The following is a 22,881-nucleotide window of genomic DNA, read 5'->3' as shown; positions in this document are numbered from 1 at the left end:
CTCTATCTCTCTCACAAGTAAATACATAAATAAAAATTAAAAAAAAAAAAAAGATTCAAGAGCTCAGCATCACACCACTTGCCCCAAATGCCCTCCTGATCATGCATAATAAGCAACATTTTATACGTTTAAAATTACTCCTGCTTCTAGAAATACTATGGATCAATTGGACATTATGACACATTCTGAAAATGAAAGAAGAGAAACATTTGGTACCAGCTAAATAAAAGCCTGTATTTCAGGCATCTAAGCTTAAATGCAAAGCACATTGGATTCAATACAACTGACCAGTAGTGCTTATTTCATATATTTGGTAGTCTGGCACAAATCCTGCTCTTCAGCTGCATTCCAATCTTGTTTCAAACTGTGCAGTGAGCTGCATTTTTTAGAAGTTCCTTCCTACTTAGCTGTATTTGTGCGTGCTTATAAACACAGAACCACATCGGATTCCCCTTTCCATAGCAGACATTCCAGTCCCATGACGCATATGGACATTCTGCTGAACTAACCTGGGGCCTAGGAAAACAATGCTTTGGAGAGCTTGAAAATAAAAATTAAATATTACATATCCGATGTTGCCCAGAGTATGATTTTTACATTATTCTTGTTGGACCCACTTAAGTGGAGCTAATTGAGTCCCAGGATAATTACATGGTATCCTTTCTTTTTTTCTTGCTGGCTTGCTTTTTCTTTCTGCTTTGCAAGCATTCATAATTGTGTTTTTATAACAGAGGAGACATTTCTTCAGTCTTCCTTAACCTCTGTTAGCCTGAAAGGTAATGGGATCGATCTCCAATTGTTACAAAGATGGATCTTGACTGTGTTGGGGGCTTAGATGGGAAGTGGATAAGGCTCTGGTTATTAGCAGGGTTTCATATTTGGTTACTAATGTAAATCTCTTGTTCTTCCAATAATGCGTCATTTTTCCCTTTGCCTCTCAGAGTTTATGGCCCAGCAGAATCTCAGCAAGTGGTATTTGGGGATGTGTGCCCGCTGCTTACATCTCTCTTAGATGGGTGAGTTAAAATATCTTCAAGGCCAGGGATCACAGTTACGAGTAACTGTAAGTAGATCTCATTCATGCTACATGATGAATGTGTGACATAACAGTCTGAATATGATGGCAGAGCAAACCCGTAGCCCCATGTCGATTAGTGTCCATGGGGGTCAGGGGAGTAGGTCTGTGTGCCAGGAAGAGGGCCACCCAGGACTTGAGGAACGGCTGTCATGGACACCTACTCTCTGGTTCTAGTGACACGTGAAGGTGTGAGCAGTTGTCCTTGTGCTCTCTGGGACTTTTTCTGCATTTTAGAATTTTCAGAAAGTCTGTGGAGTGTGTTAACACTGGACTGAGGAACTTGTGATCCCTTTGGGACGGAGCCTCTGGCCCCGGACCCGTGACCACCGATTCCCAAGGTCACATCTTCTGAGTAAAGATCGCGTCTTTAGCAACAAATGGAACCAGATTCGTGTGGCTGAGACACAATACGCCAAGCCTTCCTACTTCGGGGTGCTGGGAAGGACCCCAGTTTGGTGGAGGAGCCTGCGTTCAGCGTCCTGAAGAAGGCATATTCGTGTTTGCCCAGCAAAGCTCCTGCACAGCCCAAGTCCACAAACTAGAGGCTGTCGTCATAGCCCTGTTCCCGCCCGTGGCGCCCCCGCACCTAAAGCACATTGTGGGTGCCCGAAAGGCGCAGGATGTGACAGGTCAGGTCCCCGTGGGAACCCCATGCCTCCTGCTTCAGACTCCTGCAGGGCCGAGCCTCCCACAATGATGCAGTTTCTCCTTGCACCCTTCTTCTGGAATGCTGGGGCTTTTAGACCCATCCAAAAAAAGTTCTTCCATGGAAAATGATAGGAGGGCTCTTGTTCTTTTTTTAAGTAGGCCTCTTTTAAGTAAGCAGATTCCAGAAATAAAAAAGGCATAGTGGTTAAATGATCTTTGCCAGAGTTGCCTTTCCATTTTAAATGTGAAACAGATGGCATTATTTTGAGTCCTGAGCTGCTTTCTTCAAGAGGCTTCTTTCCTCTCTGCATTCCTCAAGGGCTCGTAAGGTCCCCGTAAGAGCTGGTGACCCGCTGAGACCAAGGTATTCCTGCCGGAGAAGTGCACCATCATCTCCTCAGGGAAGGTCTGAGATACAGAATGCAGTGAGGTTTTTGTTGTAAAGACCTTGAGACTTTTCAATTCCGGAAGACAAACAATGGGGGGTGGTAACTCTGAGGTCCTGGGTCGGTCTTTGCCCTAATACGCTTCCTGCTGGCCTAGAACAGTCGGTCCCGGAGGGAGGCGTGCCGGTCAGCCGGAGCGCTCCTCACAGTCCTGGCATCCTTCACGGCCTCGCTGGTGTCACTTGCTGGGGTGCCTCAGGCTAAATAGCCCGTCTGCTTAAAGGTCGATCCATGAAATCAGAGTCTTGAGGTGGGGCCTGCGTGGGGACGGTCTCGTCCCCTCTGTGACGCAAAGGGGGGTTCAGGCCTTAGCATTCAGTCCCTGTAGGTCTGGATCACCTGCACCTTCATGGCCAAGATTATACATTTATATCATTTATATATTTGTATCATAAATCTATACCCTATCATATAAATTTATAGCCATTTTCAAATGTTGTTTCGATGTTCCGATCTTCCCATTGACATCTTGGGCTGAAGAAACAGCTGGAAGGGAATGCAGGGAGCCAGCAACCATCCCTGTCCTCTGTGACGTGACCCCGAGCTGTGGGGAGCAGGGGCAGTGCACCTGTCCCGGAGACCGTGTTGGTGCGTTCTGGCTGACTGCGGAGGTGGAGTCCCTGCGTCCCCTGGAATGCCGAAGTCTCAGAATATGTAACAAATGGTAGCCGTGCTCGCCGTCCTGTATGTGATGGGGAAATATCTGTAGAAAACCACAGGGAAGTGTCACATGCATTAGGAGAAGCCCCAGTTTAGCAAGATGAGCTTGCTTTGGGCGACCCCAGCTCTGCACTGACGGAGTGGACGGGGCGGACGGGGGGTCTTGTTCAGGGTGGGACCCCCGCGTGGACCTTGAGCGCAGGGCGCCAGCAGTGGGCGCCCAGAGGAGATGTCGAATCACCGAGGAGAAGCAGGTGCCAACAAGGAGCGTGTTAAGCGCGTGTAAAGGTGAGTGTGGTTCAGCCCAATGCTGTGTAATCAAACAACAGCAGGGACTCTGCAAACACAGCTCCAGTCCTATGAAAGCCTGCTTTGTAAGGGCTGGAGTAACAGGAATGCAGAGCGACACGTACCAAAGTTTCCATCCGAGGGAACGTTGTTCGTAGAACCCAGTTACGGCAGGAGACCTCTGTGTGGGTTGCAGCGCTGACATCTGTGTTGGGTTTCAGGTACAACGTCTGCGTTCTGGCTTATGGACAGACAGGATGTGGCAAGAGCTACACCATGTTGGGTCCACATTCTAAGGAGGCGCGCATCCCCCCGTGGGGCCCGCACAGCGACCTCGGAATCATGCCCAGGGCTGCTGGAGAGCTCTTCAGGTACCTGGGGCAGTGGGCAGAGGCCCAGAGCAGCAGGGAGTGTGGGAGGCCAGCACACCAGGAAGGGGCGCGGCGGACGGCTCCCGTTTGCGGAGACCACACCTGACGCTCCTGTCGGAACCCACTACGGTCCAGCGTTTAAATACTCCGGGCCTCCGCACCACAAACACTAGAAATTCTTATGGCACATTCATGTTGGAATTCTGTCGTTAAGACAAAACTTTTTTTTTTTAAGGGTTGCTTTTTTCTTTTTTTAAGATTTTATTATTTGTTTTGGGGGGAGGGGCAGAGGGAGAGAGAGAACCTCAAGCAGATTCCCAGCTGAGCATAGAGCCTGACTCAAGGCTTGATCCCACGACCCTGAGATCATGACCTGAGCCGAAATCAAGAGTTGGACTCTTAACCAACTGAGCCCCCCTGGCGCTCCAAATCGAAACTTTTTGAAAGAGATCCCTAGCTGGACAATTTCCCTGTTCAGGAGAGGATGGAGCATGGAGGTTTTCTGTCCTAGAATGGGACGGGGACAGCGGGAGACCCCCGTTGTCTTTTCCTTGCCTCCTGGCCCTGGAAAGAGCCGACACATCTGGTTTTCTTCTTCGGAGTTACAGCGAGCTGGGCATGTTGAAGATGCTTCTGTTCTGGGAAAACATCCCTGGAAGAGACTCACTGCATTTTCATGATTTTACCAATACAATTACTCCTGGAAAAAATTAGTAACAAGTTGTCCTTGGCAGCCCAAGTTACCGGGGGATCCTGGAATAAAGCCATGACATTCCATCCTCTAGGCCTGGACACAGACCGTCCCTGCCTCCAGGGGCCTCCGGGAGGTCTCCAGGGGAGCCGGGGGCCTTCCGTGCTGCCCACCCCCTGGATTCGGTTTCTCGCTCTGTCTCCTTGCTGAGCCTTTTCATGTCTTGAAATCGCGGCCAGACAAAGACATAAGAACTCCCACACAGCCTAACGTTTTGGAGCCTCTTCAAACCAATATTCCTTAAGTATTAGTACACGGAGAGAATGCATCTATTAAGTTTACTTGTACTAACTGCTTCTGAAGAGGACCTGTCAGGGCAGGTGAGGCTGGGCTGTGTAACAACCATTCTAGAAATCTCAGTGGCCACGAGGCCGGTGTGGGGTGCCGCGTGGGGCCGCCACTCCCAAGTGCATGCTTGTGGGTTGTCGGAGGTGGGGGAGGAGGTCTGGGGCGTGTGGCCAGCCTGCAGACTTCTCCTGGGAGGAACACGTCAACCCTGCCTCATTGCCTCAGCCCAAGGAGGCACGTGGCCGCGGGCCACCTCGGGGGTCCCTGGGGCGGGGCTGGGGATCTCGGGTCCCAGAGCTCTCCCTCTGGGGACATGGCACTGCATCGGGTGTTTGCTCTGGTTCCAGAATCTCAAGGGGCTGGGACTGCAGTGTGAGTCCCAGACGTGCTCTGCAGGGCCGGTGCTGGTGGGAGAGCCGTGTGCCCCCTCCGGGGAGACCTCATCGGACCACGCAGCAGCCACATTGGCGGGAAGCTAAGCAGCGGCCACGTGAGACCACGGCAGAGCTGCAGCTGCTCTGGGCTTTCCTGGGGGTCACGTGGAAGGAGGGGACCCGGAGAGACCAGGGGTCAGGAGAAGAGCTTGCAGGGTCTGCCGCGCAGAAGGGCCCTGGGGGCCGCTGCTGTTCCAGGCTCTGGGGCCCTGGCGGGAGCCTGCCGACCACCCTTCCAGCGCCCTGTGCTCATTGGCACCCTTGGCGTCGTGAAGGTGCCTGGCTCCTTCCAGCCCAGTGACACCACAGCCTTTGTGGCAGATCTCGGCTTATCAGCAGACGTGAGGCGCTTTCTACCTGCCAGGCTGAACGAACAAGGAGTCCAGAGAATGCGCGTGATCATTTCCAGCCCTCAAAAAGCCCAGAACGAACACAGAGAGGATCCAGGAGGGTGCGCAGGACCAGGGGCGGCCCCCCCCCCCCCCCTGCCTCGGGGCCCCCCCCTTTTTACCCCACAGGAGGCCACACATATTTTTTGTGTAAAACGCGCTCCAGCAGGCGTCCTGCCCGCTAAACACTCGGCTTCTTCACGGCAAAGACTGAAGAGCACGTTCAACACCGTTTGCAGCGTCTAGCAAACTACCGAACACCAGAGAGACAAATGAACCAATGCATGGAGCAGATCAAGTACTTAAGTAAATGGGAGGAAATCTTCAAATCAGCTCCCTGGTATTATGTAGATAAGAAATTTCGAATTCGGGTTTTGTGACGCCCGAAGACGCGGCCGTTCACATGAGGGGATGGAGCCACACGCCGAGGTCAGGTTTGCGTGAGCGTGTTCTCGAGAGCGGCGGGGGGGACGCCCAGCCCCCAGCTCAGCTGACTTAGCTCTTCGCTCTTCCCACAGTATTTAACTTCTTAGAGTCTTCTCTGCAGACCCCAGCGCGGAGGACGATCCAAATCTGAACTCTGTGCCGAAAATGATTTTCACTGGAGAATTTATTTTTTTCTTTCATCTTAGTCTTTCTCGTTTCCTTGACTGTATCACCAGAAGACATTAATTGCTCATTTTATCTTGGCTCTCTGTAGCTCCTCGGTAAACTCCATCTATCCATGCTCGCATAAGACACACCAGGCTGTGTATTTTCTCGGCAGACACCCTCCTCCCATGCTGGACTTCCAGCCCCGCATCCAGAATTTCTTTGTGGACAAGAAAGCACCGTACTCAGACTCAGACTGGTCTCACTGAGCACGTGTCAGACGGGCAACGATCCCCAGAAGGCAGGGGTGGCCTCCGTGGGCTGTGGGAGTTTTGTGGAAAGGCACTAGCAGGGGCGCGGGCGGGAGGAGCCGGGCTGGTGGTCACTCTTGCCCTGACTAGGGTTATGGGGTTTTTCTCTAAGCGGGTAGTATCTGTATTTTTAAACCTTTCCATGGTCAGCACATAGCACTTTACAAGATGAAACAGAAGAAGACGTGCAGTGGTTTCTAAGAGGCTGGGTGGGCTGTCAGGAGGTCCCGGCAGTCCTTGGCTGGCGGCCTGGGCGCGAGCCGGGCTGGGGCGGGAGCCGGCACCCCGTCCTCCCTGGAACAGAGCAAACCCCAGCCCCGGGAAGGTGCTGAGCCCTCCTGTCCTGGCAGCCGGCTTTGGGCTTCTGTGCGGTGATGAGACTCGGCCGAGGGGCTTTCTGCATGGAGGCTGCGTGCTCTCCCTGCGCCCTCCCCTCGTGGGCCTGGGATCCTAAGGGTCCCTACTGATGGCTGAAATCATTGATTCAGATACAGCTCAGATAAAGCAGCTGTTCCCAAGACAGTTGCTTACCCTGCGGTTCAAAGAGAATTCGCTTTCTTCCCGCTGGTGGTAAGACGCTGCCCAGTACTCGCGGGCTGGGGGTCTCGCTGCGTGTCCCGGATGGCAGCCTGTCCTATGAGAGTGGGTCCCCTACAGCTTTCTTCACGGGGCCGCCCCAGTTCCCGTGGTGGCTGATCCCTCGTGTTCCCACCCCCCAGGCTTATTTCAGAAAACCCATCAAAGAGCCTGAAGGTTGACGTGTCCATAGTGGAAGTGTATAATAACGACATTCTTGACCTTCTGGCCAAAGAGCGCCGCATGGAGGTGTCTGGGCCCAAGCGTGACGTGCCGACAAGCAAGGCAGCAGAGCGGGAGGTCTCTCCGCCAACCCGGCAGTGAGTGTTCAGCCGTGGCCCGGCTTCTCCGAGCGGCCGGCAGCCTCACCGGGACCCCTTCATCGCTGAAAGGGTTTGCGGTGTTGTTGCACTTAGGATGTGTCATGCGTTTTTCCATTTGCTTTAGAAATTATCTTTTTAAAATCACAGTTAAAACAGACACGTTAATTAACCTTTTAAAATATCTTGATGACAAATGTGTGGCACAGGTCCCACCCTCATATTCCAGATGAGGGAGCGAGCTTGGAGAAGTGGACTTCCCCGCGGTCCCGCCATTAAGTATAGACGTCCTCATTTCTGCTTGTACATGCCAATATTGGACAGAATACAGTAATTATTCATCTTGTACATAGGGAAGGCTCCTCATATTTTTAAAAATATTTTATTTATTTATTTGACAGAGACACAGTGAGAGAGGGAACACAAGCAGGGGGAGTGGGAGAGGGAGAAGCAGGCTTCCCGCTGAGCAGGGAGCCCGATGTGGGGCTCGATCCCGGGACCCTGGGATCATGACCTGAGCCGAAAGCAGACGCTTAACAACTGAGCCACCCAGGCGCCCCGAAGTCTCCTCATATTGATTAAAGACACTCCTCAAAGTTGCCTGTTCCCTGAGTCCACATCTGGGTATCCGGTTTGCTCGCAGGGGGCGGGGGAAGGCTGTCTCCCCTTGTTTGATGAGGGTTAGGGTAGCGAGCCTGTCCTGGGATCTCAGAGTCAGTAAGGGAAGGGTCTGCAGCTGTTTCTAGCATCTGAAAAAAGCCTACAGGATGGTACACTGAACCATAAGTTTGCACAAGGTAACCAGAACTCTCAGCTTTTGACTAATAAGACTCAGAACAACATAGGTCCCGCTGATGGGAATTTCTGATTAGCTGTCATCTCTCACTAAAATAGGGAAATGGACTTTTATTGGAGTCCATGGGGTGTCCTGAAATAGTTGATTATTCCAGAGTAAAGCAGTTCATGACACGTCAGTCAGGCCTCAGAAAAGGAAGGCGTTTGATTTGCTGTTTTATTTTGTCTAAGGTGTGCTTCAGTCCGCTTTCCTACAACATGTCCCCTTGGTCTGGGTGAGAGGGTGGGGGGCGTCCCTTGCCGCCACCCCGGGCGCGCTCCCCATCACTCGGGCTCTCTGCCAGGCCTGTCCACAGTGCGGAGGACTTCATCGCACTCGCCGCCGGAAGCCTGCAGCTCAGGGCGCAGCTCGCCACCCAAGTGCACGCCCATTCTTCTAGATCCCACCTGATAATAACGGCCACTCTCACCGCAGCCTCCCCCTGCGACAGCCCCGGTAAGTGGCCGTGTGCGCCTGGGCAGGGGCATGGAAGAGAAGTTGCACGGAGCCCGGGGTGGGAATTGCAAACACTCCTTTGGAGGGTCTGGAACCCAGGCTGAGAAGAGAGGGGATCAGGGTGAGGGACGGAGGAAAGGCTTTGTTAAATAGGATATAACACGAGGAGAATGGGCATATTTGTATCTGGGAATACGATGCCCGAGTCGTGAGTGTGATTTGGGTTTAGAAAGTCACAAACCAGTATATACAATGGTGCCAGTTATGTAAGAAAAGTAAGGCATGGGTTGCAAGGGTCTGGACGTCCCAGTCGGTGAAGACTGGGCCAGCACACAGGGTCGTCTGTGGGACTCGCGAAGCCCAAGGCCCCCAGGCTGGGATGGACGGGCCGAGGACCCGAATTTCTGTAGGCTCCCGGTGCCAGAGTCCACGGGCAGAGGATGGCTGGTCCAGGGCCTACTTCACATGCGGTCATACAGATGCCTGGTCCCGGGGGGGGCGACACGCCCCTGACCCTGTGGCCGCCGAGGTGGTCCAGGCAAGGGAGGACGGGGGGTTGGGGGGTCAGTGCAGAGATTCCTGACTGCCCTGCGCCCCCCAAACTCGGCCCGATGAGTCCCAGGACCGGGCGCACCTGCTGGGAGGGCGGGGCCGTGGGTGGGCAGGTGCTGTCCAGGGAGCCCACGGCCGCTAGCCACACGGGAGAAGGCCGTGGAGACCAGAGTGGATTTTATGTTGTTCTTTTTTTTTTTTGTAAATTATGTGTATTTTTTATGCTTTCCACAGTGAGTATATTATTTAGGTTTAAAAAAATCCCTTTAGGAAGTCTGTTTAAGAATAACGCTCGATGAAATGGACACACACGGCAAAATGAAGACCAGTTTTGTCAGGATTTCTGTGGGGGCCTAGGAAACAAGGGTGGAGTTTACCTCTGTCAGGGCCCATCGGGTATTAATCTGTGTCATTACCGAGTATTTCTGGGAACGTCATTCGGTGCTCATGAGACTACGTGGGCCCTGGCCTCCCTTTCCCTGTTTTACCCAGAGAAGCCCCTCCCCGTGGCCAGCCCCCCACCCCCGGAGTGTGGTCCTTCGGGATGAGGGCCCACTTTTCGGCGCTGCGGGAAGCTGAGGGAGGCTTTGTGGATGTCACTCCCGGGTACATGTCACCCCCTTGCAGCTGACCGGCAGTCACCTGGACCACCACTCGAGGGGCGGCCGGCCTGGGGCAGAGCCTCGCCCGGGTCCCCGGGGGCCCAGCGACCCGCGGAACAGGTGCATGCCAAGCTGCAGCTCGTGGACCTGGCGGGCAGCGAGTGTGTGGGTGAGCGCAGAGCGGAAGCCTCTGTCTGGGGCGAGCGGGGATGTGGGGCGTCCTGAGCATGGCCCCCCTCTGCAGCGAGCTCACAGCTGCTCCTCCCAGTGGGCAGCTGTCTTTCCATGGCCGCCAGACGTGCTCGTCCCAGAGCGATGCCCCCTCCACGGCTCTGCAGCGGCCAGCCCGTTCCCAGTCGAGGCCATGCAGGGGGTCAGAGGAGGATGCCGATGGACTGAGGGGCTCCCCACTCAGTGCTCCCTTCCTGAGAAGCGACAGTTTTGCTTTCCCTCGTTCATTTCTTGGTGTTGCCAGAGAATTCATTGCCCATGGTAACCACGTGGCTGGGTCTTCGCGCTTTCCCAGGTGTGTCTGGAGTGACAGGATCGGCCCTGAGGGAGACTTCGTTCATAAACCGGAGCCTGGCGGCCCTCGCGGACGTCCTGGGGGCCCTGTCGGAGCGCAGAGCCCACATCCCATACCGCAACAGCCAGCTCACCCACTTTCTCCAGGACGTTCTTGGTAACGTAAGGGCCCCCCAGAGGCCCCAGACCACAGGACCCCCGGGGGGTGCCACGGCACACTCCCTCCCCTGGGGGGCTCGCTCCTCCTGGCCATACCTCCTTGGGGGACTTCCTGGGCCCCCAGGTCACTGTTGTCCCCTCCCAGAGTATTTTCAGCGCTGTTCTCCGTGTCGCCGTGCACTGGGTTGGTTGGTTTGCACGTGCCTGGCCAGCCCTCCAAGTAGGTCCTCGGCTCCTCGCAGGGCCGCCTCCGCGTCCTGTGTCCCATCCTGTCGGGCGCGTGGTGGGCTGCAGCTCACCCTGAGGATAGCTGGGGTAGAATGTTCTAGGCCTTCTATGCGTCTCATCCTGGCGTCTCCTCTGTCTCACTGCAGATGGACTTTCTCCACAGGAAGAGGCAGGGCTGTATCCAGGGTTCATGTGTCGGCTTCTCCCTCTAGGAGGGCCCCTGATGCGCGAGGCTGGGTGCGGGGCGGCGGGGCCCACGGGAGACACACGCAGCCCTTGCCGTGGCCTCCCAGTGTCTGCGTGGTTTGCCTCCCCGTCCTTCCGTCCTTCCCTCTCCCTTGTCCCTGGGTTTGCTTTTCCTCCCAGGCCGCTCAGCACCCCCTGTTGTCCAACAGGCTGGGGAGCCCTGGGTGCTCTGGCTGGGGGACCCTGCCATCACGCACCCTCATCAGGAGCGACCCACGCCCAGGCCCGCGCCCCCGAAGCCGGCGTCCGACTCCACGTGGGCTCCGCAGTAGCTGAGCCGTGCCGGGTTTCTCTTGGGATCTTTCACCTGCCTTTGCTTCTTATTTTAAAGGAGGTGATGCAAAGCTCCTGGTGATTCTGTGCGTGTCCCCCTGCCGGACGCACGTGGCAGAAACGCTGCGGTGCCTGGGGTTTGGGGCCCGGGTGAGGCAAGTGCAGCGAGGCCAAGCTGGAGGGGGCAGTGCGGCCCCCCGGAAACCCAGGTGAAGCAGGAGCCGTGGGCGGGTTGCCCCTGTTAATGGGATTTGTGCCCTTATGATGAGTTTCCTGTCATTCCTTGACAATGTATGTGCCCTAACACAAGCTCATCGACTTTGGACTTCATAAGCCTGTTGTTTTCCAAGGAACCAGTGACACGCTGACCCGTCATCAAGGAGCAGGAGACGCCCAGCAAGAAGTGGGGGGGCGGGGACGTGGCGGCCGAGCGGAAGGAGCTGTGTCTGCCGACCAGCAGGGAAGGTGCGAAGACCAGACGATCCGGGGTCGGAGTGCGGTTCCAGAACCACAGCCCCGGGCTCTCGTGCCGGCCGCCTGACCCGGACACTTTCCTCAGCCCGTAAAGCCCCGTTCCCTCGTCTGTAACACGCTGGGTGTGCACAAACACGCCACCAAGAGCAGATGTTTCATGTTATTGCTCCTCCTCGTAATGACCCGTCGTCCCAAGCCGACATCGCAGCGCTGGCCATGACGCATGACACGTGGCGGGCCACAGGCTCTCAGCGTGGGGGCCGTGCGTGGGATCCAGGGGCCCCGGGAACTCGGATGCGGCGCGAGCACCCGCCCCAACCGGGGGCCACGCGCGGATGCGGTGCGCGTCTCGGTGTCAGCCCGGCAGCGCGGATCCTTGGGTGGAAGCCGCTCTGAGCTGCGCCCACGGGCGTGCGGGCCTCGCAGACCAACAGGACATGCGGCCGTGCCCTCGCCACGCGTGCGGCTCTGGAAGTGAGGCTCAGACGCAGGTCCCCGCTGATGCTTCCGGAGCACGAGTGGCTTAAGTGTGAGGAAAACCCGTTCAGACCTCAGCCTGTTTTATGTAAGAGTGAGCAAAATGTGTTTTCTAGCGATTAGCACGAACCCAGCAGGCCTGCTCCGCGCGTGTCTCCGGGGACGGTGTGCGTGGCCCTGAGGGAGGCACGAGGACCCACGCCTGCCTCAGTCCCCCCGGGGTGCATCCAGGGCCTCGCTCCTCACCAGCCTTCCCGTTCCTTCCCGCACCGCCCGGGACCCAGTTCCTGCCGGGCTCCGGGACACGGGGTGCGAGGCTGGGCCCCCTGCAGGTCACGGGGCGGGGCGTGCCCTGCGGGAGAAGGACGCCGCAGAGGGCGGGGCAGGGCCAGGTCATGTGGACGATGGGGAGGGTGACAGATTGGTCGGCTGCTGGAGGACAGACCCGGTGAGCGCTCCTGGGCGTGTGTGCGCCCCTGAGCGGGACAGAGACCGCAGCACGTGGACACAGTGTTCCAGTCCTGACGCAAACGTCAGCAGCACGGCTGCCGGGGACACGATTTCCCAAAAAGCTGAAAACTCAGCAAAGTTACAGACAGATCCGTTTTAGAGGCTCTGACATGGAGAGACTCCCCACCGCGGAGTCGGGTGACGGGGACAGAACCCACCCCCTGTCCGCGAGGGCGGCCCCAGAGCGGGTGTGCGTCCGGGAGCCCCTCCACTCCCAGCCTGTGCGGGACGCGTCGCTGCCATCCCAAGGCAGGTAGGGGACCGCCAGGGCCGGCTGGAGAGTGACCGCGCGGGTCCTCGGCCACTCACTGGGGCGCGGCCCGCTGCCCGCCGAGAACAGTCTTTCTTCCTTGCACGCGCGGTGAGTGGCCAGCTCTGCACCGTCCACGGCCCTGCAGCCCAGCGTCCTGCGCCCGCCGCCCCGGACGCCCCCTCAGGACGGTCCCGCGAGACGGTCACGGGCCTCTGGAAGCTGAGGCAGTCACGGCCGACAGGGCAGGGACGGGGCATTTGGGGCAGGCGGAGAGCGTGCACACAGGCTCACCGCCTGGATGCGCGCTCAGGGCCCCGTCTGCACGTGGCCGTGGCCGTGGCCGTGTGAGCCCCCAGGCCTCGGGTGGCCGAGCGCCGGCCTCAGAGCCGCCGCTCCGTGTTGGCGTGATGACCGTGCAAGCCTCGCCCCCGACTGGGCGTGTTCGGCAGAGGCGGAGAACACTTCGTCTGTGGGGAGGTGGGAACTGAGCGCGGCCTCGCGGCCCGTGTCACCGTCGGGACGCCAGAGCGCGTCCCAGGGCTTCAGGGCCTCACGGATTCCCGGACCTCCCCTGCCGCCCGCGCACAGCCTGCCTCTGTCTCCGCCGCCCCCGGGGCCTGTGGCTCCCAGAGGTGGGGGCCCGCGTGTGGAGGAGGGGGAGCATGTGGAGCCTGGGGCCTTTGGCCCCATCGCTGGCACGCAGAGAAGCCCTGTCCCACGCGCCCTGACAACACGGGGCACCCCGGGAAGGTGCCTCCCAGCCCTGCCCCTCCCGTCACCGGCCGAGCGGCCCACCCTGTGCCCCCCACGTCCTCCTGCCCCCCGGCTCCCTTCTCCTGGCTGCCCCTGCCCCGGGACAGAGCGGCCTGACCTTCCTCAGACAGTTCAAGCCGCTGTGCCGAGGACGCGCTGTCGCGGGCTCCTGGGTCCGCGTGCACAGGTCGCCCCGCGCCCCTCGGGGCTTGCCTCCCACATTCTTGGGACTGGCTCGGTGCCCCCACCCCCCAGGGTATTTCGGGGATGCTGAACAACCAGTACCAGGCACATCCCCCCTCAATGCGCATTTTCCGCTTGTGTGGCGGCCTGAACCCTTGGCCCTGAGCCGCTGGGTCCGTGGCAACAGCGTAGGAAGGCCCGGAGCTGCAGGGAGCGAGGGCCGCGGGGCGTCAGCGGGCGGGGTCCGCGGCACACTGTCTGGGAGCAGCAGCTGAGGGTGAGGGTGAGCGCGGGGCCAGGGCGGGGACAGCCGGGGGTCTCCTGCGGGAGACAGCGAGGTGACCCATTGCTGTGAGGTAAGTACTTGGATAAAAAAGCATCCGGTCAGAACTTTTAAAAAGTGTGAAGAGTACAAAGGGTCCCGAGACCCCAAGCACTGAACTCACCCTCCCTCACCCCCTGCACTGAACTCCAGGCTGAATTCGGGGTGAGGCCCCCGGTGCTCTTCCGCCTCCCAGCAGGCCTGCCTTGGCCTTCCTTTGCCATGTCCTGGAAGCCACTCTGTCCCCACCCGGGGAGGCGGTAACCTGTGAACCACCGCCCTCCCAAACCCGACCCGCGTGCCCCTTGGGGCAAGGGAGCCAACCCTTGCTGGCGAGTCAGTGGGTTTTAACCACTTACGGTTAAAAACATCTTCATTCTGCAAATTTTAGAAAACCACATAGTCACGTGCGGATGGGGCCCAAAGCCGGACACTGATGGGCCTCATGGTCCCCCTGCTCCCCTCCTGGAGCCCCTGGCCACTGTGCCTGGGGCCCGGCTCCTCTCTAAGAGCCCCAGGTCTCCTGGACGGACGCCCTGGTCCCCGGTCAACCCTCTCTTCTCCTCTGCCGAGCCTCCAAGCCCACGCAGCGGCTCTGGGGCGGCCGGCCACGGAGTGAGTAGGCTTTTCTGGAGAAAGGACGTCCTGTGCTCTAGATTCTGTCTCCCAAGGAGGTGGGCCTAGGTGACCCAAGGGCCACAGGGCAGAGTTCACCAAACCAAAGTGAAGGTTAGACATGCCCTCTAGACTCCTGGGTCCATGACCTCGATGGGCTGTGGGTCCCCGAGGGCCACAAGCCCCTTGCACTGGCAGCCGGCCCAAACAGAACTGCCCCAGGTCCACTTGTGACGTCCTGCATCCCAGCAGGGTGGCAGCTGTGCTCCCCAGCGCGCACCCGACTCCCCCGGCCTCACCCCAGGGCAGGAGGGGTCGCAGCGAGACCAGGCAGTTGGCCCAGGGAACTGCAACAAAACAGCCCTCGGGGTTTCTGTGCCTCTAGACCTGGTGACTCGGCCTCTGGCCTCCACCCAAACCTGGCCCAGGCCTGGCCTCCACTTTCCTGAGCCGTCTGCCCACTCCTGGGGCCCGGAGGGAACCTGGGTGGGCTTCCTTTCAGCCCCGCGGCTGTGCTGCAGGACCTGTGCCCGGGCCCACCACACCCCTGGGGCCACACGACCCTCCCCACTGGTGGTCACCATGGTCTCGGAGTGTAGATGAGTCAGCCTACTTAGCAGCCCCACGCGAGCCCTGACCTGTGTCTTCTCGCAAACCATGCGTCCCTACTAGTTAAGACCCATTTTCCAGGAAAACATCTGTTTTGCCTGAAAGAAAAAGTCCTAGTCTGCACAAAGGAGAAGCTGGTATTTCTGACTTTCCGGCCACTCTTGCCTCCACCGTGTGTGTCAGGCTTTCACTTTTTCTGGGTGGGCAGGAGTGGGGAGGGCTGGAGATCACTGCCCCGGGCCCCTCTTGGCCTCTAATTGTGCTCCCCGCTCACCCAGCAACCCAAGATTACCCGGTGGTTAACAGACACTTGGCATAATTTTCCTTGTCTGTCCATGGGGCCTGGAGGAAGGATAGAAATAGGAGCCCCTCCCGGGTTCTGGTGGTTTCTCGGGGTCAGCCAGCGGTCCCTGCTGCCCCATCTGCCAAGGACACAGGGCAGGGCCCTGGCCTCCCTCTGGACCCGGCCATCCTCAAGTTACGGATGGGTGGGATCAGGGGTGATGGGAGACAGAGTCTGGGTGTGAGCCCCGACTTGCACCAAGAGGAGCCCGTCAGAACCACATGGCCCTGAGCACGCCAGGCTGGTCCTGCCCAGGCCCGCCCCCCACATGCCCTCCCGGACACCCGGGCCTGGGGCGGCGCTGGGCAGAGGCTCACGGCGTGTGTCCAGCGCCCTCTTGTGGCAGCTGGGGAGAGGTGCGGCGTCCCCCAGGGCCGGCCGCCAAGCCCTGTCCATTCACCAGGTCCGCTCACCCTCGTGTGTGCACACGTGGGCCTGTGTGCGGGGGCCGGCCCCGCAGGCTCATTTCTGCCCCACCCAACACCTTCTTTGCGCAGTAGCCAGTCAGTCCGCGGGGCTGAGCTCTTGTGCCCACATTTTCTTTGTAGGAAAATAATCTCCATAGACCTCAGGTCAGAGCAAACACAACCCCGTTTGTTACTATGGGGACTGGTGTTAGTACGACTTTGGAAAATCACGGGAAGCAGGAGCCCAGACAGCTCTGCACGCCCTCCTCCCATCCTTCAGGCCCCAACCTCCTGCTGCCTGGCTCAGGGGCCCTCCCTCAGACTTTTCTCTTGTGGCCGCTAGGCTGGGTGCCCTCGGTAGCCTGGGGCCCGGGTACTTCCTGCACAGGGACCAGACGGGCAGCCAGCAAGCCTGCCCCACCACCCTGACCCCGGCCGGCACCTGCCCAGGGCTGGCCCGTGACGTCTGTCTACAGGGAGCCTGGGTGCCCACAGGGACCCCTGCTATCCGCCCCCGCCCCGTCCATCCCTCATGGCAGAATTGCCCCTTCAGCAACTCCAGGCCACAGAGGAGGGGGGTAGAGCAGCCTTGCTTCTCTCTAAGGAGCACATTTGGTAAATATGAGCTCCAGGGGGCATGAGTGGCCCCCCACGGCCCCGTCCGGGTGGTACCAGCACGCGGCACGCAGGAGAAGCCCTCAGCCTCCTGGCCCGCCCAGCGCAGGCTGGTCCAAGCGTCCGAGGCAGGTGTGGATTTAGGTCTTTATTACATGTGCGCGCTGTGTACACACACAAGATGTCCTTTCACAGAAAGGATCAAGGGGCAGCAGGTGTGCGGGTGCGGATCCTGTGCAGGGGAGAGGCCAGAGGGGCCCAGCTAGAATGAGCCGGACCACAACCGGATGCCCATTAAGAGCCTCAGGCTCGGGGCTGGTTACGACCGTCTCATATCCCACCTGCTCAGAGCAGCCTCTCTCGGGGTCTCTGGAAGGGATGCAAGGCCCAGCTCGGGTTAGGAGCCAGTGAGATCGGCACAAGCCCTGCTCTTCCACCTGGGGGCGCCGGCGCTAGTCTGCTAACACGCACCCCTGCACCGGCGGGCTCAGCCCAGCGACCCTGCACCATCCAGGTGGCGGCCGGCTCCAGGAAGGCCACCTGCAAGCGGGGCCTGGAGGTGGGTGGGGGCAGCGTGCCTCGGCCTAGGGAGGTCACCCTGCCTTTGCAAGGCAAGCACAGCCGTTAATCACGGGGAGTCCTCCCAGCCTGCAGCTGCAGCCGCAGCGCTCCTGAGCCACGCGGTCCAACCGCAAGCTGGCCGCTGGGGCCGTGCGCCTGCCGCACATGCTGCCTTCCCTGGCCTCTGAGTGCACCGATGTACCTGAGTGAAGGTCAGCTGTCCCTCAAAAGCACACTTTTCCAGAACTTGCTACCACGTGTAAAACCACCCGGCTGTTAAGGTGGTGTGAAGCTGGGAAGAACCTCTCCAACCCCAGACGTGGAGGATGGGTCAGGTGCAGAGCGTGGGGCTGGGGCTGGTCCCTGCTCCGCCCCATCTCACCTGCAGTCTTCTGAGCCCTAACGGTGACCAGCGCTGTCCCAGGCCGGGAGCCCTGGCTGCTCCCCTGTGACCTGTGATGGGAAACGACCGGGACACGGGCTCTGTCTTGGGGCGCAGAGTGAGGAATATTCAGAATCTAGATCGCGGCTTCACTGGTTGGCCTAGTTGCCTCTCTGGCTTTACGGGCTCCGCAGGGACCAGGAGTCCAGGTGATCCTACGGCTCCAGCCATGGTGCTTCCCGTGGTGTCCGCACCCTGTAGGTGGCGGACACGTCTGGACACGTCTGGGGTGACAGCTGGGCCCACAACTCACAGAGAGGGATTGCAAACAGAGTGGTCTAGCGGAAGCCTGTGGCCAGTGCAAGGACAAGTGACCATGCCCTGGGTCAAAGACTCCCAGAAGGCTGTGCACTTAGTCCGACCATCCATCAGGGTCAGTGCGGAGAGAACCCAAAGGGAATAGCTAACATACCTTCCTTCCCAGAACAGATGGGGCAGGGCTACCCGAGGGGCCCGCACGGCCCGCCCCTCAAGCCTGAAGACCGCATGGTCAAGAAGACTTGACTTCTGCCCCCTGGTGACTCAGATGGTGGAGTTGGGACCCGTCATGGTTGGCACGAGAGTGGGATCTACTCATCCCCTCCAGGCCTGACCTGAGAACCTGCTCCACACACTGACAGGTGAACACACGGGGGAAGGGGCTGGGTGGGGGCGGACCTCGGTCAGCCAGGCGGTGGCAGGAGCTCCAGAGCAGGAGGGGTGAGGGCCGGAGGCCGTCCTGATGTGGGAGGCTGCCGAGGTGTGGATGAGGCGTGGGCGCAGTCCTGCTGGGTGGACAGAGCCCCATGTGGATGGGGCTTGCCGTGCGGATGAGCCATGCTGTGTGATGCAGCCAGGCTGTGTAGACGGAGGCCGGGGCGGACGAGCCGTGTCTTGTGGATGCAGCGGTGCCGGGTGGACAAGCTGTGCGGCGTGGATGAGCCCCAAGTGGGCAGAGCCACATCTGCAGTTGTCCACACCGCAGACTCCTCTGGGGGCTGGTCGCCCCTGCTCACTGCACAGGTTCCCGGCGGAGCGTGGTCCAGGCTGCCGTGGTGTGGGCCTGCCTCTGGTAGGGGGTAGTGTGCGTGCACTCTGCCTCTCCCCCTCCGGCCACCCCCCAATTCTGTCCTCCCTGAGCACACACACCAGCACCCCCGGCTGGGGATGTCCACACGACCCCTTCTGCCCCTGGCCCCCAGAGTCCCTCATCCAGAGGCTCCCGCCCTGCCCTGTCCTCACTGCACCCTGCTGGGCCCACTGTCTACACGGCCCCCTTCTCCTGTCCCCCCGTGCCCCCGAGGCCACAAGCTGTGTGGGCAGGAGTGGGGCATAGGCCGTGGCCCCCGTCCTCAGCCAGGACAGCTCAGGGAGGGAGCGGCTCCTGCGTGGGCTCCTCCCCCCCTCCTCTCCTGGAGGTGCCTCCTACAGCTGGTGCCTGGGTCCCCTCTGGGGCCCTGACGCAGAGCCCACCCCGTCCCGAGGGGCTGCTGGATGGGGGGCTCACAGCCCTGGGCTGTTTTCTTCCTTTGAACTGGTCGGACTTGGTTACTATTGGATAGATTTTAGGAATAAGATCTGGAAGCATCCTCGGAAGTCAAGAATAGCTTCCCACCCCCATTTCCTGGGTGAGGAAGCCTGTCCGGTGCTGGGGCTCAGAGGCGGCCGCCCCGGGTCCTGCCAGGTGGGGGCCCAGCTAGCACCCACTCCTTCGCATCCCGCAGGGTGAGCTCACCGCTGCAGAGGGGCCACGCAGGGCCGGTGGGTACAGGCTGTCTCGTCGCCCTTTTGGGGGCACGTCCTGTCTGCCGTCTCTGGGCCGTGAGCCCCCAGCTGCACTGGGAGCTGACCCTGCCCAGGCACTGTGGCTTCTCTCCCCCTCCCTGGTCTAGCTTCGTCCCTCTCTGGGAGTCACATCAGAGCCTAATATTCTCTCTGTCCAGGGCACCACCCCCAGGTCAGGCCCAGCAAGGCGGGGAACCCCCAACCCATAACCATTGGCATCGGTCCCTCCTCCTGCCCCTGGGGGGCCTGGAGCAGCCCCGGGAGTGCTCACTACCTGGGGATGGTGGCCTCTGACCCCAACGAGCACCCAACCAGGAAGGTGGAGGCCCAGGGGAGCCATTCCCGCCCTGCCTTGTCCCCCAGAAGCCTCCCACTCCTCCACTGCCTGACTGCGGGTCCAGGGGTCCCTACCCGGGGGCCCCCGGTGGGCCTGGGTGGACTAAGAAAACAGGTGCTGGAGCCCGGCCTGGGCCTGCCCAGCCTGTGGGCACATACCTGATACAGGGCCTCAGCACTCCTGCCCCTCATCCTGATCAGCGTGACCTGCACGACCGCCGAGGGCCCCGGGCCAGAGGCTGTGAGAAGGAAGGAGGTGTGAGCAGAGCCGGGTGCCCACCCTTCTCCCTCCTCCCCTGGGGACTCTGACTTGGGCCCGGGAGCCTCCATGCACCCCTCGTCCAGGGGCCTTGACCTGCAGGGGTGGTGAGGAGAAGGTTGTCTGCAATCATCCACTGGGTCCCTCGTGCTCCCCAGGCTCAGACCCTTCCACACAGCACACGCCCCCATCCCTTCCTCCCCACCCATCTGCCACTGGCCCACCTGCAGGAGCTCAGGGAATTCCCGGGGTCGCCGGCCCCGCTCACTGGCCCCTGTTCTGGGAGTCACTCAGGTCCCTGGAGGGGCCTGGGGAGCTCTGTGTTATCCTACAAGCTCTGGGGCAGATCTCTCAAGAAAGCAGCTCCCACAACCCAGGAAGAAGCCCGCCAGGGGCGCCTGCCCAGTGACCCTTCCCAGCCAGGTGCAGACGCCCGCGGTGGGGGGGCTGCTGAGAGTGAGATCTTCAGACCTCCCAACCCCTGCAGGGACAAATCCGCCCCAGAGAGCGAAACTTCGGGTGTGGGAAGGACGCGCACTCACAGCACACGTCAGTGAAGAAGAACGGCCGCCCCGCAGCGGTGAGGTCGCGCCCGTCCCACCACCTGGTTTCCGCGCTGGGTGTTCTCCGTCCCACAGAGTGTCCCCTGACGTCAGCGAGTTACCTGAGGAGCCTTCCGGTCCCCGCGTAGTACTGCACCCCGAGGAAGGCGGCGACGGGGTGTGGGGCCGCCCACCGCCCTGCAGGGGAGAAGCAGGGCGAGAAGACCAGAGCCCGGGAGCTGGCGGGGGGCAGGCCCCTGACGCCGGTTCAGCTCGGCTCCCCGCTTGGGCCGCGGTGGCCACGGCTGGGGCCATTTTCTGGCTTCCGTGATGTTGTCTTACTTCTGAGAGCGAGACGCCCTGGCATGTCGTCTGCACACTCAGGGGCGCCCCCCGCCCTCGCGGCCGACCCTGCACGCGGCAGCCCTGGGGCAGCGCAGGCGGCTCCGGGGACACGCGGACGCTGGCTCTCAGGCTCCGGGGACGGGCCCGCCGCCCACGGTCTGACCTACTTTGCGCCCTTCCCGCTGCCAGGCCTTGAGAAGGACTTGCTGAGCTTCTGCCCCAAATCCGTAAACATGTACTTGTCTGTCCGCGAGCCCCAGCGCCCGCCTCCCGTGTGCTCACAGGCACCCCCAACGCTCGCGGCTTCTGGGGTTGGCGATCGAGGGAGCGTGTCACTCGTGCGCGGCCCTCCCGGGGGGCGGGTGTGAGCGGCCGCGTGGGCATCCCACCCTCAGCCCGGGGGCTCCTCGCCCGGCCGCCGGCTGCGTCCTTCCCAGCCAGAAACACCTGTGTGTCGTCGGGGGCCACTCACCAACTGGGAGTCCGCAGCGCCTGTCTCTGTCTCTGTCTACCTGTCTTTGTCTCTGTCTCTCTGTCTGTCTCTGTCTCTGTCTGCCTGTCTTTGTCTCTGTCTCTGTTTCTGTCTTTCTGTCTCTGTCTCTATCTGTCTCTGTGTGTCTCTGTCTCTCTTTGTCTCCATCTGTCTCTCTGTCTGTCTCTGCCTGTCTCTGTCTCTGTCTGTCTCTCTGTCTCTGTCTCTATCTGTCTCTGTCTGTCTGTCTCTGTCTCTCTGTCAGTCTCTGTCTCTGTCTGTCTCTGTCTGCCTGTCTTTGTCTCTGTCTCTGTCTCTATCTGTCTCTCTCTGTCTCTGTCTCTCTTTGTCTCCATCTGTCTGTCTGTCTCTGTGTCTCTCTGTCTCTGTCTCTATCTGTCTCTGTCTCTCTGTCTGTCTCTCTGTCAGTCTCTGTCAGTCTCTGTCTCTGTCTGTCTCTGTCTCTCTGTCTGTCTCTCTGTCTGTCTCTGTCTCTGTCCCAGCCCCTGGGCTGCATGCAGAGGTCTCCTGCCTTGATTTTGGCTATAGACCTCAGTCCCAAACATGTGCCCTCCTCACAACCACGGGGTCACTGGAGCAGGACCTTCCATGACTTTCCCACCTGAGAGGCCCAGATCCCCGAAGGAAGGGCTCCAGCCCCGAGACCAGGAGGGTCTGCCGCGGTCCAGCCGCCCCTCGGCTGGCGGCTCAGCTCAAAGGACAGGCCACGCTGGGTGTGCACTGGGGGCTCTCAGCGGGTGGGGCAGCTCTGGCCTGTCCCCCCTTGCAGAGAAGGAGTCCTGGGCATAGGGGTGACCCCAAATTCCTTCCTGAACCTGCCCACCCGCTTGTTCTCAGCATGGCCATCTCAGATGTCCTGACTCAAAGGAGCTAGACAGAAAGAGCCGCTTGGCAGGAGCTGCAGACCCTCTCTGGGAACCCCCTGCTGAGTAAATGCACCTCCTCCAGGAAGACCACCAACAGTCCCCCTCTGTGCAGCAATCCCGGGGGGCTCTTCTCGGCCAGCCCCCAGCCCCTGCCGGTCCTGAGGGGCCCCCCAACTCCTGCCTGTCCCCTGGCTGGTCGGTTTGCATGCTGTCCGCACCGGGTGCAGCGTCCGTGGGTATGCGCACACACGCGCACGCCGGTCACAGTTCAGAGCGCTGATGTGGTTCCCTGCCTGGGTTCCAATTCCCCAGCATCCTCATTCAGGGATTCGAGTTCAAATTCCTCAGCCTGAAGGCTGGGACGCTGAGCCACCAGGCACTGATCCGCAAGCTCCTGGGACTCCTGGGGCCTCTGCTGTGATGTGTGGGGGTCACCTCCGCCTGCTGAGGGCATCATCCCTTTTTGTGCGGACCCCAGCCCAGACATGGTCCCCATCCCACTTTCAGGAACTGCCCCCCGACCCGCTGCTCCATTGAGTCTTCACGAGGCCTTATTGGCCGCAGGGACCCCCAAGGGACCATCCGCTTGTCTGGCACGTGCAGGGAGGAATCTCAGGGCTGCCTTAGCCCATCACATCCACGGAAAGGGGGCACTTGGTGCTTCCCCCTGACTAACGAGAGCAAG

At 60.0% G+C, this 22,881-nt stretch overlaps 2 protein-coding genes across 2 annotated transcripts; one reads left to right on the top strand and one right to left on the bottom strand.

Moving 5' to 3' along the window:
* Positions 1–900: 900 nt before the first annotated feature.
* On the top strand, positions 901–11,773 carry KIF25 (kinesin family member 25; the record flags this gene model as incomplete). The annotated part of the gene is made up of 8 exons (XM_032408237.1): positions 901–1,016; positions 3,342–3,491; positions 6,975–7,151; positions 8,291–8,528; positions 9,570–9,765; positions 10,123–10,278; positions 11,086–11,236; positions 11,378–11,773. Coding segments are annotated over 8 exons (1,194 nt in total), but the record flags the coding sequence as incomplete, so codon positions are not given.
* Positions 11,774–18,484: 6,711 nt separating this feature from the next.
* Positions 18,485–21,368, bottom strand: LOC116634738 (vasodilator-stimulated phosphoprotein-like). Its single transcript, XM_032408270.1, has 3 exons — positions 20,615–21,368; positions 19,851–19,930; positions 18,485–18,639 (listed from the first exon to the last, which is right to left on the bottom strand). The coding sequence occupies exons 1-3, from the start codon at positions 21,219–21,221 to the stop codon at positions 18,583–18,585; spliced, it is 744 nt and encodes a 247-aa protein (XP_032264161.1). The 5' UTR covers positions 21,222–21,368; the 3' UTR covers positions 18,485–18,582.
* Between the last annotated feature and the right edge of the window lie 1,513 nt (positions 21,369–22,881).

Source organism: Phoca vitulina, unplaced genomic scaffold (genome assembly GCF_004348235.1).
Source record: "Phoca vitulina isolate PV1807 unplaced genomic scaffold, GSC_HSeal_1.0 scaffold9, whole genome shotgun sequence".
Taxonomy (NCBI): domain Eukaryota; kingdom Metazoa; phylum Chordata; class Mammalia; order Carnivora; family Phocidae; genus Phoca; species Phoca vitulina.
The sequence above is the reverse complement of the archived record's forward strand: the minus strand, read 5'-3'. Positions and strand labels throughout refer to the sequence as shown.